This window comes from Wyeomyia smithii, chromosome 2 (assembly GCF_029784165.1).
Source record: "Wyeomyia smithii strain HCP4-BCI-WySm-NY-G18 chromosome 2, ASM2978416v1, whole genome shotgun sequence".
NCBI classification, from domain to species: Eukaryota; Metazoa; Arthropoda; class Insecta; order Diptera; family Culicidae; genus Wyeomyia; species Wyeomyia smithii.
In genome coordinates this window covers 190,851,719-190,866,811 of record NC_073695.1, presented here as the reverse complement: position 1 = coordinate 190,866,811, position 15,093 = coordinate 190,851,719, and the positions used below count along the sequence as shown (strand labels likewise).

The 15,093-nt window shown below is 36.6% G+C and overlaps 1 protein-coding gene across 6 annotated transcripts in view; it reads right to left on the bottom strand.

Annotated features, from left to right (window-relative positions):
- Nucleotides 1-300: 300 nt before the first annotated feature.
- The window catches only part of LOC129720721 (A disintegrin and metalloproteinase with thrombospondin motifs like), a 379,962-nt gene continuing 365,169 nt past the window's right edge, over nt 301-15,093 (bottom strand). For 2 of the 6 annotated variants that reach the window (XM_055672348.1, XM_055672347.1), the window contains exons 9-14: nt 14,499-14,625; nt 14,257-14,421; nt 13,960-14,191; nt 13,790-13,890; nt 12,207-13,582; nt 2,202-2,342 (exon numbers count right to left, since the gene is read on the bottom strand). In XM_055672348.1, the coding sequence (XP_055528323.1) occupies nt 12,826-13,582; nt 13,790-13,890; nt 13,960-14,191; nt 14,257-14,421; nt 14,499-14,625 (1,382 nt within the window). In that variant the 3' untranslated portion in view covers nt 2,202-2,342; nt 12,207-12,825. Of the gene's footprint in view, nt 2,343-12,206; nt 13,583-13,789; nt 13,891-13,959; nt 14,192-14,256; nt 14,422-14,498; nt 14,626-15,093 lie in introns of those variants that run through there. The other 4 variants (XM_055672349.1, XM_055672350.1, XM_055672351.1 and 1 more) reach the window with 4 other exon arrangements.

The following is a 15,093-nucleotide window of genomic DNA, read 5'->3' as shown; positions in this document are numbered from 1 at the left end:
TCTATTTTCACAATAAATTGCATGTATTATGAATACCTATCTTTTCAGTAAATTTTTGTATATATCAAATACGCGGGTTGAAAGTTAACTTGCTTACAAGTTCTTTCGACTTGTGTGCATGATTTTGGGCAATTTCTGATCGCACATTTAACCGCGATCATACAACATTCAAGCTAGCTGGTCGATCGTCGACGTGTTTGTAATTTCGATTTGCCTCTCTCTCATTCAGTTCAACAGGAAGACAATTCGACGTTTAGTGGGTCAAACTATTAGCAATAAAACAAAAACCTTTATCATTGACTTATTTTCTTTATTTCTGAATAAATTTTACACGGAATGGTACAAAAAGTCGTATCAAAAAATGAAAACTCCATATTGCTCATCTATAGCAAAGCTTTGCACTTTTTGTCATTTTGTTGTAGTTCGCTGCTATCATCGGTATACTCTACTAATCCTTATTTTAGCTATCTTTCCATAATATGTATAAAGTTGTTTCTCAGCTTTCAGCGCAGCTGGAGTGAAACAATCGGCGACAAAGCACTTTACCTGGTTCTAATCCTATCGACTATCTTTCTAAAACTGATAAATTAAAGGTCTACTTGTGCCACTAGAAGTGGCCTTGTTGTGTGGTTTGTTTCAATAACAATAATAAGGCAAAACACCGCCCACCGATCGATAGAAGATTCATAATGTTGCCGGTTAGTGGACGGGGCTGGCAAGGCTCGCTGCATGCATCAACATGAGCTCGTAGATTTGTTTGGTTGTGGAAACAATAATAGCAGAGATTTAAAAACAATAAACAGTAATATTCTCCGGTTAGTTTCTACAATTATAACAAAGATTTTTGTTTACTTTCTGGGCAGACTTTTTTCGTTGCATTTTTCTCATCAATTTGTATTGCTTCAAGAATCGTGGAAAGTATTTTCAAACTTCTTTCGATTTTTATCTGTTTCACCGTTAATTTATTGAATGCAGTTGATTTTTCGAGTCGTCCCTTACTTGCGGTAGACAGTATAACAGTTAGTAATACGATTAAGTGTTCAGCTTAGTTCTATGATTGAATACTTTTAAGCGAAACGAAATCAACGTGTACGGCAGTTTCTAGTTAAGGATTGTTCGTTGCAGTAGTTGTTCTTTTGTTCGGTGGTAAGTATCATGAATTTAGTGGCCGACTGATTTTTTCAGTTGGCTAAGATACTCGTAATTGGGGCTTCGCTTGTGTTGTGATGTCGAAGGTAGATAAGACGCGGTTTGCTATTCTCCTGGTGGCTTGGAAAACTCGCGCTCTCCTATTTCAGAGTTTAGCCAAATATCATAATCATCGCAGCAAGTGACTCGTCGTTTGCGGGTGTAGTAGAATAGAAATGCTACATTGGAATGTTTTGTTTTATGGCAAAGATGGCTACGGTTGCTTGCTGCTCTGAAATGACTGGGGCTGGAAGGAGGCCAAGCATTAGGCAATAAGCTTTTTGTAAGCTATTGGTTTCGTCCTAAGGCACTCATCTTCGCTCGCAGTTTTTTTAGAACCTCGAATCAGACAAAATAATAAAACTTTTATGTAATGTCCTTCTGATTTGAGACTTGATGGTTGTATCGGTTAGTCATTTCCGGTTAGAAATGCTGGTTTGATTACCGATTTATGATTCGATTGCCTTTAGTTGAAGTTTGATTCCCTTAAAGTACTACAGTTGAAATATGTCACGATTTATCAAAAATCATGCTCAGATTTATCTATCACTATTTAGAACAAATTATTATAGTAAACACCTTGCACTATTCCAAGTGTGCTTGTTTCGCATATTGGCGAAATTGGTTATCACATCATTTTGAATGTTTCGCTTCGTTTAATTTAAAGTATTTTTTTTCATTATTTGCTAGGTACATTTTCTTGTCTCATTTGATCGCGTTGGTTGTTTACTTGTTAGTCTTACTACTCGAATGGTTGGAAAATGTGTGTGTGTGGATATGGGTTTGTGATGTGCGTGGAAGACACTGGAGACAATGCGTATGAATTTCCATCGTTTAGGTTGCTTCTCCTTTCGCGAACCCGAAAGAGGATGTCCTACCGCTGGGAGTCTGCAGCGGGCAGACTCGTGTAAAATGCTATCATATTCAAAAAGAAGTTGCAGCCTTGCAGACAGAACTAGGTCAGTCTGTGCCTAATTAAAGCCTACGTTTTTGTTTGCAATTTAATTCTGGTTGGGTTGTTATCCTAAGCAGTAGTTCCGGTCACTGTTGATTGCTGACGATTTCCTGTTGCTGCAGTTGCTCCTTTAGGTGTTGTAGTCGTTTTCGTTTGATGGCATTCATGAAATTCTTGTACCGTCTGTCCTCATCATCCACTGTTGGTCGATGAAAAATAGCCAAAGGAAAACGAGAAAGAAAGAAAAGTTTACGGTTAGTATTCGACTTTCTGTCACACGCTGAGACTAGAGTAGTTTCATTAAGAGTATATGCAGATTGTATAGCGGTAAAATTCGAGCAGTATACATGGCTTCTAAAAAATGTGGAAAGAGTTTGTAAACTACGGAATCAAAGAATAACTACTGATTATGGGGAAAATGAGAGCAATTCGGGTGAAAATGCAACAACTACTACAGCTCATCACGCATTGATCGTAGTAAATATGAAAATCGATCTAGAAGCGAGTGATACTAGATTTGGAAAAAGGGTAGAGAGTGGAAACTTAGATGCTATACAAGGTTCGAGAATGTTCTATGCAAAAGCTATTACTACAGTTCATTATTTTCATGCAATATACTAGTGGATTTTACAATTGTTATTATACAATAATATTGTTTATGATAGATGTGGCTATCGAAACATTACTTTCTAATTCTTCCTTTTGGTAATACTAAATACTAATCATTTTCTATGGTTTCCTGTCATCAATCGGAGTGTACTATTAGATTTTGCTGCATTGGAATGTACACTATATACAAGATTAAATTATGTGTAAAAGGCTCGTTGATTACTGGGCTTATACATCATCATTCTATTGTAGTGCAGCAAGGTTAAGAATAGTTTTTATTGCTTTAAACACATTTAAATTGATTAACTAATCTCAAAGTATTAAGAAGTCTATATAAATTAGCTTCTAATTGATTTTATTTACTCTATTAAATATATGGCAAATATTTAATTCAGCAATGCGATTTATGAAATGGAGTTCAATTGAGGTAGTCCTAAGGTGGTATTTTCAATAGTATTCATAATCCCAAATTATTATCAATATTTATTCAGGTTTTAATTTGTAGTATTCAAAACGACAGCTTTTAAAAATTATACACGAGAGTTAAAATTGAAATAGTTGAAGAGGTTGTTTATACGACACCACCGCAAGGTTACTGTTGAATTACGATTCATTCTGTTATATTTTTTTGTCTATTTGCCAACTGTTATGAAAAACTTAGTAGCTGATAAAGTTCAGAGAATGGTGGAAAATGTTACCCAGATAACAACAGAACGAGAATCATGAAATTTTCTCTGCCACTCTTCAAAACTATCCCGATAGTAGTAAAGCTCAATTTGTGGCATAGTACTACAGAAGGATATTCTATTTTCGCATGCATTGAAAATTGATTTTGATCTTCTTATTGCATGTTCCATGGTACACCTTTCACATGTCTTCAAAAGTCTTGATATTGATAGACCCAAAAAGGTTTAATGAGAATGGAGACACTGCTAGTGGAAAGTTTCCGCACAGAAGGAAGATCCAAAATCTAACGCTGAATTGAAGCTGCTGTTTACTCTGTTGAGCCGTCCGCTATAGAAGGAAGCGAAATATTTGAAATCGCCGCCTGCTACAGCTCTGTTTGCTGTTGGTCGGTCCAGTTCCCAGTAAATCATCCTTTTGTAACAGTGATGAGATGTACCGCTGCCTTTGTTGATATCGCCACCTGCTGCTGCTATCAGTTGCTACTAAGTTGGGACCATTCTTTTCACCATCCAGTAGTAAAATGATTGGTTTGGCAGAAGCAGACTTTTAAATAGGCCAAGAGTGCAATACTGGTCAACCAGGTATGATATTCTGTCGATCGTGTTAGGGAAAGCAAGCATTGAAGGACCAATCTGTTCAATCGAAATCGGTTTTTCAACAAGGCTTGACAATTTTCAATAATACAATAGTTCGAATAATCTAATAACAATTTTTTACATTTTTAAAATCGAGTGTTGTAAGAATGCAGGAAATTGGTTAAAAACTGACTGAGTTTTCAACATTAGAAAATGGTCAATTTACGTGATGTTTTCGGTTTTTGAGTTTGTACCTCTACATATGTTGCCGTACGACGTAATTCTACGTCTAAAATTCGATGGTCGACAGATTTTGATTACCGACATCCTCGTTCATGTGTTGCCAAAATATGGCAGCTTTTCGTGTATCTACTGCTGATGCTGCCGCTACCCCACAAAGGTAGTTTTTTACAAGAGAAAGCAATGCCGCTGCACCTACCGCTAGCGCTGCTACCACTACCGATGTTGATACCCTCGCTGCATCCACCGCTGCTGATATCCGTTGCCGTGCTAGTGGCCATCCACTAAAAAACTGAATGGTTTGAGCAGAAGTAGGCTCTTATATGGCCCCAATAATGCATTCCCGGTTTGATAGGTATAGTTTTCTGTCGATCGTGTTAGGGAAAGCAAGCATTAGGTGACCAATCAGAGGTCGTGATCGGCGATCAGCAAGGCATGACAATAGTGTAATAGTAAGAATAATTAAATCGCTATTTTCTGCATTTTAGCGGGTGAATGCTGTATTTTAGTGACGCTCTCGATGTTTTCAGTTTTCAATTTTGTCCCCCTCTATCTCGAAGGTTGTAAGCTAATTTTCTCATGAATTATAGAGACTACGTGCGTGAAACTTTGATCGATTGTTTGCTTCACCGGCGCATGCCTAGAGTAGCAATTTGACCGCTTCAGTGGAAGCTGAAATTTTTACACTCAAAATCATGAGGTAAAAAGGAATTCAACCTCAAAATTGTATGAAAAGAAGCCACAATCCTGTTTCACCTTAACGAAATATATTTGAATGAATTCCATATTTCGAATGTACTACCTCATGATATAAAATTATGATTCTGTAAGCAAATTGTTTGATTATAATAATAATTCGATGCGCATTTTTTTTTTTGCAAATGTCAGCAATATATTTTGACGAATATTCAGCAAACATATTGATCTACCGTATTTAAGTTTTTTGGAAATTCTACCGAAAATTTGTAATGCATCCCGCTAAGGTCATAAACTATTGAGTTCTCGGCAATTATATTTAAGTGTGTAGATACAATAATTTAAAAAAAGGGCGTATGTGTTCTAACACATGCTTTGTTCCAAGCATTTTGTCTCAGACATCTAGAGTTGTATAGAACATTTTTCTAGAAACAAGTTGTGGGGAATCGATTGTACCGGTCTTATTTCCAGAATTAGAGAATAGTATCTTTACATTCCGTTCTCTGAGACGTTCAGATATGCGATGTAACCATCCGTAGAATAGTCTGAAACAGTAGCCGTGTTAGATTATGCTTTTTAAGTGCTTCTGGATCTAGCACATTTAGCGGCTTAGTTTTCATTCCACATTCTTTTACGATATTTGACATCCTATTTTCCATGGGAAAGAAACTACGTCGATCGCATGACTTGGGTTGAACAAGTGAATAAAGGCCGCATTGCCTAAGTATAGAGGTAAATGACGCAAATAGAATACGATAAGGTTTTCTCTGCCGTTGCTATAGAAAGCGATAGGACCAGAAAACAACATGGATAAAAGTCGGAAAACGGAAGATATAATTAAGTTTGGTTGACGTTACTAAATTTATTGTTGAAAAACATTCCATTCAGAACGGACGCTTCTTTCCTGTACTAACAGGAGTGTGAAATCAGTATCTGAAGTTCCTAGCGAAGGCTGATTCTTCGCCGATCGTCCGATTGGTGATAGCGGTGGGATGAACTTCCGCAAAAAACATGAAAAAATGTAATTTTAGTAATAGAAATATGAAATTGCAATTGCAAAAAAGCAAAAATAAAAATATATCAGCAAACAGAAAAATAGAATAAATACTAATTTTAGAATATTTTTTTTTGTTTTATTGACGGATTTCGCATCAATTCGACCGGAGGATGGCAGCAACTTCTCAGAATGCAGTGAAACTCTGTGAGTGTGTATGCATTGCTACCCTAAGCAATTTCGGTGTTATTTCAGTAAATTTATCAGTACTAACCTTTGACAAGGGTTCACTTTTTCATAAATCGATATAACTGAATAATAACAAGAGATAGAGAAAAGTTGTCAAGTTTTTGACCTCTAAGGAATTGTTTGAATTTTCATAAAAAATAAGGAAAGAAAATTAGTTTGAGACCCTTTCAGGGTGTCGAAGACCTGGAAAAACCTGGAAAATCAGGGACTGTCAGGGAATTCATTTTTCGATCAGAGGAATCAGGAAATATCAGAAAAAAACTGAAAAAAAACTTGGAAAATTTTTAAACCGAGATGTTATTCATTTTTAAGATGCTCCTTATCGCCAGATTCCCAGACAGATTCAGGGAATTTATTTGTGAAAAGTTTTTCGCCACCCTGCCCTTCACTAAAACAATTCATTTTTAATACAAAAAGTGATATTTTTGCGCCTTTTTTTCCTGTAAATGTAAGCATCATATTGCGACGATTATTCAGCAAATATATCGATTTGCTGTAAACCAGCAAGTTCACTACGATAAATTTTACAAAGTCGTGAGGCAAGCTCAGCTGAGTTAGTAAAATCTTAGAACATTTTTAATTGTTTTGAGCATTATGGACAAAAAACCTTATTTAAGGGAGGGGTATTCCACAAAAAAACTCTATTTTTTTGAGTCCAACGCACAGATAGGTTAAATTTTTTCACAACTTTGCTGAAGAAAGCAATCTGGTATAATGAAAATTAGAAAAAAATATTTTTTTATCTAACTGATAGGTGGATTGATCGAAAATCCGAAAACGCCAAAAGTAAGGACTTGTTTCATGAAACAATTTTGCCAAAGACATTGAGTACATAAAATCAATTTTTCATAGTCAAATGTAAAACGATCTCGATATTTCGAGTTTGGAACACAGTGCACTGTGGGATTTTCAAATAAATCTTTCCACCAATTGGAAATGTCATGATATATAATACTTGAAATGTGTAGAAACTATATTGGAAGTTATTTAATAAAATGGTGGTTTAAAAACGTACTTCACAATGAGTATTTCGTCGTTTTTATATCACTTTTTTGTACCTTACGATTTTCAAAAGGACATTATTCCAAAATGTAACATACGACGATTTCGAAATTTTGACCAGAGATTCAGGACGTCTTAACGAACCGAATAGTATACTTCTGGTGCATTTTTTTATAATAATGGTCTGTGGGAGCACCTTGACAGGAGTAAGAAATCGGTTTCTCCAGGCTCCAGCAAAGTTTGATCCCTCGTACATTGGTGACAGCGGTGGGATAATATCTCTGAAGAAACATTAAAGAAATTATTTTAGTAAAAAAATATAAATTTGCACATGGCAAATGCCTGCAAAAAAATCACTGAGAGCAAACCTGTCGTAGTAATTGTAATTGTTAGGACCAGAAAAGAACAAGAAAAATCGGAAAACAATTGGCTGTCTCCGAGAGTGGAATTAAGTTTGGTTGACTTTACTAAACTCAATTTTGAATAAAACTCGATTCAGTGCGGACACTTGTTTCCTGCATTAATAGGGGTGTAAAATCGGTATCTCAAGTCCTTAGCGAAGTTCGATCCCTTGCACATTGCACAGTGGTCCAATAAGGCAAAGAGTGGAACTTAATTCCATAGCGCCTTTCAACTTCATCCTAGCTTAATAGTGTCTTCGGAACAATTGTTTGTATGGATGACCCGCATAATTGCAAATTATCAAAAAATATGAAAAGTTTACTATATTAAAAATAAAATAAAAATAACTTTTTTGTGTTGAGAGATAGAAGAAAGGTTTATTCAGCAAAGTTGTAGAAGATACAAAAATATGAAACTTTGTTAAACAAGTGAAAATCCTATCTTTTTTCGGTACAAAGTTATAAACTATATTACATGGAACTTATTTAAAAGTTAGTTTTTTGTACATAACTTTTGTTAGTTGCATTTTACACGAGAGTGTAGTTCGGAGGAATTGTTGGGGTACACAAAAAATACATTTTTGCCCAAGACCAGATATCTCTAGGACTTTTCCTTACAAAGTTTTATCATATTTTAGCTTATTTTTTAGATAACTTCAAGAACGTATAGGTTAAAAAGGGGCAAGTGGAATCATAATGTCAATACTTTTCCTTTAAGTTAAGCTAAACTTCTTTAGGTTCCATTTGTCCCAATCCACCCATTTTAGAGTACGGCGAGCATATGTCACAGTAGGTTTTCATATATCAAATATACTAACTTTTTTGTGTTAAGAGATAGAGGAATGGTTTATTCGGTAAAGTTTTAGAACGTGCAAAAAATGAAACTTTGCTGAACAAACAAAATTTCTATCTTCAATGGGAAAAGAGTTACAGAGTATTTCATGTAAAAGTTACTTAAAAGTTAGTTTTTTGTACTAAACTTTTGTTAGTTACATTTTACAAGAAAACGTTGTTCTAAAGAAGCATTTGAGCATACAAAACACACGTTTTTGGTGAAGGCCACACATCTCCAGGACTTTTCCTTACAAAGTTATAGCACATTTCAGCACATTTTTTCGATAACTTCAACAACGTATAGAATAAAGATTAGGTGGATTGGGACGGATGGAACTTATAGCAGTTTTGAGCACTTGAGCTAAACTTTGAGAAAAAGAATTGACATCATGATTCCACTAGCCCCTTTTTCCTTTATACGTTCTTAAAGTTATCGAAAAAATATGCTATATCTGTGCTATAATGTAAGGAAAAGTCCTGGAGATGTGTGGCCTTCAACAAAAACGTGTATTTTGTATGCCTAAATGCTTTTTTAAAACAACATTTTCTTGTAAAATGTAACTAACAGAAGTTAAGTACAAGAAAACTAACTTTCAAGTAACTTTTACATGAAATACGCTGTAACTCTTTTCCCAATGAATATAGAAATTTTGTTTGTTCAGCAAAGTTTCATATTTTTGCACGTTCTAAAACTTTGCCGAATAAACCATTCCTCTATCTCTTAACACAAAAAAGTTAGTATATTTGATATATGAAAACCTACTGTGACATATGCTCGCCGTACTCTAGAATGGGTGGATTGGGACAAATGGAACCCAAAGAAGTTTATAGTACTTCAGCTTAACTTAAAGGAAAAGTATTGACATCATGATTCCACTTGCCCCTTTTTAACCTATACGTTCTTGAAGTTATCTAAAAAATAAGCTAAAATATGATAAAACTTTGTAAGGAAAAGTCCTAGAGATATCTGGTCTTGGGCAAAAATGTATTTTTTGTGTACCCCAACAATTCTTCCGAACTACACTCTCGTGTAAAATGCAACTAACAAAAGTTATGTACAAAAAACTAACTTATAAATAAGTTCCATGTAATATAGTTTATAACTTTGTACCAAAACAAGATAGGATTTTCACTTGTTCAACAAAGTTTCATATTTTTGTATCTTCTACAACTTTGCTGAATAAACTATTCTTCTATCTCTTAACACAAAAAAGTTATTTTTATTTTATTTTTAGTATAGAAAACTTTTCATATTTTTTGATAATTTGCAATTATGCGGGTCATCCATACAAACAATTGTACCGAAGACACTATTAAGCTAGGATGAAGTTGAAAGGCGCTATGGAATTAAGTTCCACTTTTTGCCTTATTGGACCACTGTGCATTGGTGACAGCGGCGGGATAAAATCCGTCAAGAAACATTAAAGACTGTCAGTATTATTTCAGAATCCAATGAAACTTTCTGGGTGTGTGGAATTTTTACCCTAAGCAATCTCACAGGTATTTTTAAAATTTATTTGTACTAACATTTGAAAAAGGCTGAAGGTTTTTTTATATAAATTAATATGACCGGAAAATGACAAGAGATAGAGAAAAGTAGTCAAAACATGATTTCAACATTTGAAATTTTATGTAAAAATAAAGAAAAAGTTGAATTTGTGACCATGCACTAAAAAAAAAATAATTATATCGAAAGAGATTATTGAATCATTCGTTTTAAATATGTTTTGAAATAAGTTTCCGGATAGACATCTTAATTGCCAAAAATTATTTTGAACAAATAAAACTAGGCATTCTTAAAAAAAATCCGACGAAAACTTTCTTGTGGTCTTCTGGTAATGACAAGAATCAGATAAAGTTGTCAAAGCATGATTTCTAAAGAATTGTCAAAGCATTTATTTAGAAATATTGAAAAAATTAAATTTGAGATTTGACACTGAAAAAAGGTAATTTCAAAAACAGAAGGTGATTTTAAAATATCAGTCATCAAGTTATTTTAAATAGTCAATTTAACTATCTGAAATTCTTTACAACAAACCAAGAAGGGCACTATTAGATAAAAAAAAATCTTTAAAAAACCTTTTTCATGTTTGACGCGTTTTCAAGGTTTTTTGCTTTGAGACCCATAACCGTAATTACAAGAGTTAGAGGAAAGGTTTTCAAGAAAGTGTCCATATTTTCTTTTGGAAATTTTGAAAACATAAATTTTAAAATCCTGCACTGATTTTTTTTAAATAAAAAAAATATGAAAAAATCGGTCGTCTCAGATTCTTTTTTTAAAATTTTTTTTTAAATAGACAAGTTAGTTGTGTCAATCTCTTCTGAACAAACCAAAGTGGGTACTTTTAGAAAAATAGAGTTTCTCTTTTTCCGTGTTAGATCCCAAATACGATTTTGTCAATAATTTTCTATAAATATTAAGACATTTTTCTAGAAGTCATCTCCTGACAACTTCATTCCTTTTCATATGATAGTACAGATAAATTTTCACAAAAAAATGCAAAATTACCTAGAGTAGCATAGTCTACACACCCGCAAACTTTCGTTGAATTCTGACAAGGTGCTGCCAACATCGGTTGGGTTGAAGCGAAATCCTTCATTGGTGAAAACAGATGCGTGTGTCTGTTTTCTTATATTGAGCGACATACAACAGCGTATGATCAGTCCGCTAGTTACATACTTCTCCGTCGCAAGAAATGAATAAGGACCATGATTTTAGACAAGTATTGTTTTGGAATGCCTCAATTCTACACGAACCAGCATGCATGGGCATCGCTCAATATCTTAGATCCTATTGAATTTCTGTTTCCAATTAATCCACTTGTTTTCCTTCTTACTGCAATACTTCAATACAATGTAACCAATACGAAACTTTTGGTTCTAAAATTGGAACCTCAATATTATTAGTATGTACATTTTGTTCTACATGTGGCATTAAAGAGTTGTGCTTTCACCTTATTCCTAACTGTAGTCCCTATCATAAATCTTTTTAAAAATATTTTCATTATTCTAAGTATACTCGTTTTCAATAGCTAATTACAAATTATGTGGAATCCATTTCTCTGTACATTCGCGCTTGTGATAACAAGCATCAGCAGTTGACACAATTCATAACATTCACCGTCTAGATATCATGTACAGAATAAATGCTGTGCTGTATTCATCTAGCGTTAACTTAAGCTATTGATAACATCGATTTCACCAGCCACTAGTGTGTTAGCTCCCCCTAGTTTAAATAAGCTACCTGTTATTGGCGTGTGTAACTATGACAAAGCATGCATCAGGTGGCCGATTAGTATCCGTTGAAAGTTGCCTAAACTGGTAAGTGTGAGACCAAGTCAGTGGACAGTAGTTTGTTGTTTCTAGTAAATTGGTGGTAGTGGTAGTAGCAACAATAGTAGAATAAGTAGGTAAGAGTAAGTCGTATAGCCGAAAGAATCCAGCCTTCAGTGGAGCTGTGGTGGTTATAGCTAGTTATGGAAGTGGAAGAACAGTCGCCGGCCTCCGAGGATTATACAGGAGAAAGTCTGCTTCTAGAACGAATGGTGGCTGAAAAAGAAGTTGCAATGTCTTCTACAGTGATTGAAGAAGTGCTACGGAAACATCAGTGTTCGAAAAACAGTTACTGCCAAGTGAAGACTCGCCAGTAGAGGAGATGAAACAGAAAAAACAGTTTTTAGGATCAACCACATTAGAGCGGTCGGACACAGAAAGATTGGTGCATGAAATTTCAGATTTCAACGAGACAAAATATTCAGCAAGGTGCAATTTCTTACCCGTGATGTGTCATGTGTATAGATGTGTTGGGGGTGGTGCAAGTCGAAATGGTTCTCGTGTTCATACAGTTTGACTTATAAGCGCTATTTTTCGTAATCCCGCGAAAAATATTTGTTTGCTAATTGCTCTTACGTTATTAACATAATTTAAATAGATGGCAGACTTGTTTTGCTTTCTGTTTCCAGGTTTCTCGTCTTAGGAAAAGGGATATGTGTGCTTTCTTTCGGTAGGGGTTTGTGTTAGAGTAGAAGACGAAACATTGTCAAACTTTCGGTTAGTGGTTGGAAGAAACCAAAACAGACTGGAAAGTAGGTGGCAGTACCAGCAGCAAATCAAAGGTCAAAAATAAGTTACAATATGTTACAGAATAAACCAAAACTGAGGGTAACGATAGAAAAATAAGGCAAAATAGAGGTATAATAGGAAAGCAGCAGCGAAAACACACATTCAAACATTGAAAAAATGCTCAAACAATTCGATTTTTGTCTTATAGTCTGTTCAAGCCTAAGCCCAATGGCGCTGCCTGGCGCTTTAATTGTTTTGTTGGCTTGCACGTTGAGTTCAAAACCGACGATTTCCGCTCGTGTTCATTTTTTTTGAGGTTATCTATTGTATATACTATCCACTAGTGCTTCCACTTCCACCACCATTTGTGGCCGCTCGGTTCGGACTGAGCTGGCTGTTGGCCCCCACGTAGTTAAGTGCGTAGTTTGGACTTTTAGTCGTTCGCTTTACGTAGAAGCTAAAGTTGTACGGATTTCGCGTCGTCGTTTGAGCGATCCGGTTGAAATATACATCAAACACCGGGTGATAGGTGGGTTTTGGATTGGGCGTGGTTGTGGTCGTATGGCCATCGTTGTCGAAAGCACTACCACCAGCAAAGTCGCTTTGTTGGTGTTGCTGTTGTTGGTTGTGGTGCTCGTCCCAGAACGGAGACTGTGTTGTGGTAGTGCTGGAAGTAGTCGTTGGCACCGTGGGTGGAGTGTACGGGCTCCTGGTCGAGCTGAAGGTGTATTTACTGAACACGTACGGGGTCTTGGTCGTTTGCAGACTGTGATGGTAGTCATTTTCAGGTGTCGATAGTTGTTGTTGTTGTTGTGGTTGCTGGTTATCGTTATTGTTGTGATTATAGTTATTACCGTTATCGTTATAACTAGAACTAGTAGAATGTAAATTACTATGATATGTACTCGTGGATTTGTGATGGAAATTTTGATAATAATTCCTCGTCGATGTCGGTGGCGGCGGTGGTGTGGTTGTGGTGGTGGTGGTTGTCGTTGTTGTTGTGCTGGTGGTGCTGGCTGTTGTGGACGACGTGCTACTAGACGGTTCATAATATTCTTCCTGCTGACCCGACTTGTCGTCGTAGTTAAATCTAGAGAAGTTGAGCCGTTAAAATCTGGGTCTATCGACAGTTTAGAATAGCGAGTATTCATAATGTTTTCAATTATGTTTAATATAAACTGGGTCAAATCTACAATTCATAAGTCTTTGCTTGATTCCCTACTGGCCCAATTGTGGCGTGGACGTTGAAGATTTTGGCATACACATATAGTTAAGTAACATTGGAAGCTAGACATACTTAACTGTTTGCTGATTGAACCTCGCGTACGACGGCGTATGTTGCGAGTAGTCTGGAATAATATTCTCGTGGTCCGTCACACATCTACCATCCAGACAGTGCTAAAATGAAAATAAAGATGAGCTCAACGTTTCAATCATCAAACCTTCACTAATCGAAGCATTGTTTACTTGTCCTTCACCGCAGTTGGACCCTTCTGCCGCAGGTCGATATGCCACACAATAGCCACTAGCCGAGTCGAAGCAGAACAGCTGGGCGCAGACTCGTTCGTCTTTGAAGCAGGCCGACGTTCCACGATCCCGTCGACACTGGGCATCTAGTGAAAGGAGGGTGCCGGGCAGTGCACGGCCTAATGCTTCATCTTCGTGAGGTGGATTGTGCAAGCAACTGGCGGTGTCACCACTGAAATCAATTTAAAGAGCATGTCAAATAAAGTCTCATCAAAATCTAGCTATTATAAAGCTCACTTGAGGAAATGATGAAAACTTTGAACACTGCACGGTGACCACCGGAAACCTCGTTCCGTGTGCCTTAGATCGGACATGATGTAGCCATCTTCCCAGCGGCATTTCTCTGCACCCGGGCCTCCGAGATAGCTGGGAGGAGGAGATCCGTCATGAACGGCACCAAGTCTGCGGATTAAAAGCAAGTAGATCATGAGTTTCAAGTTTGCCAACGCATCCGTGGTATCGAACGGTTTGAAACCTACAAATGACCAACTTCATGGGCCGCCACAATGATACCGCTGAAGCCACCGGTGTCCTCGATGATGGCTACGCTGTTGACTTTCTCCAGCCGCTTGTTCACGACGCAGGCACCTCCAACGTATGCGAAGCCTAGCAGGGGAGGTTTTACGAAGACAACGCATGCAAATTCGGTGACGTACCGGAGTAAAACGGGAACGTATTTTAGTGGTTTAGTCGGAGCAATATTTACATGACAAGAGACGGAACTCCAGAAGGGAGTTTACCAAACATTCGAACAGTTGGGGGGAAAAGGACTAAAATTACCGTAATACCAACAACTTAGTTGCCTACAGTGGGGAGAAGTGCATGCAAATACGAACAAGAAACATTGGCGATGGTTATGGGATGGGCAGTGGAATGGCAATACCAACGGTGACATGTTTCCGTTACCGTAGCGTGGGTTTAGCATGAACGAATATACAAAACACGGGGTTACTACAACACTCAGCGTTACTTACCAACGCTTCAAAGCGAGTGGCGTGTTTTTACAGTTAGTTTTCTATTGGTTTCTACTGGGGAGGTGGACAGGATGAATAGGGTTTTCTAGGGTTAATCAAC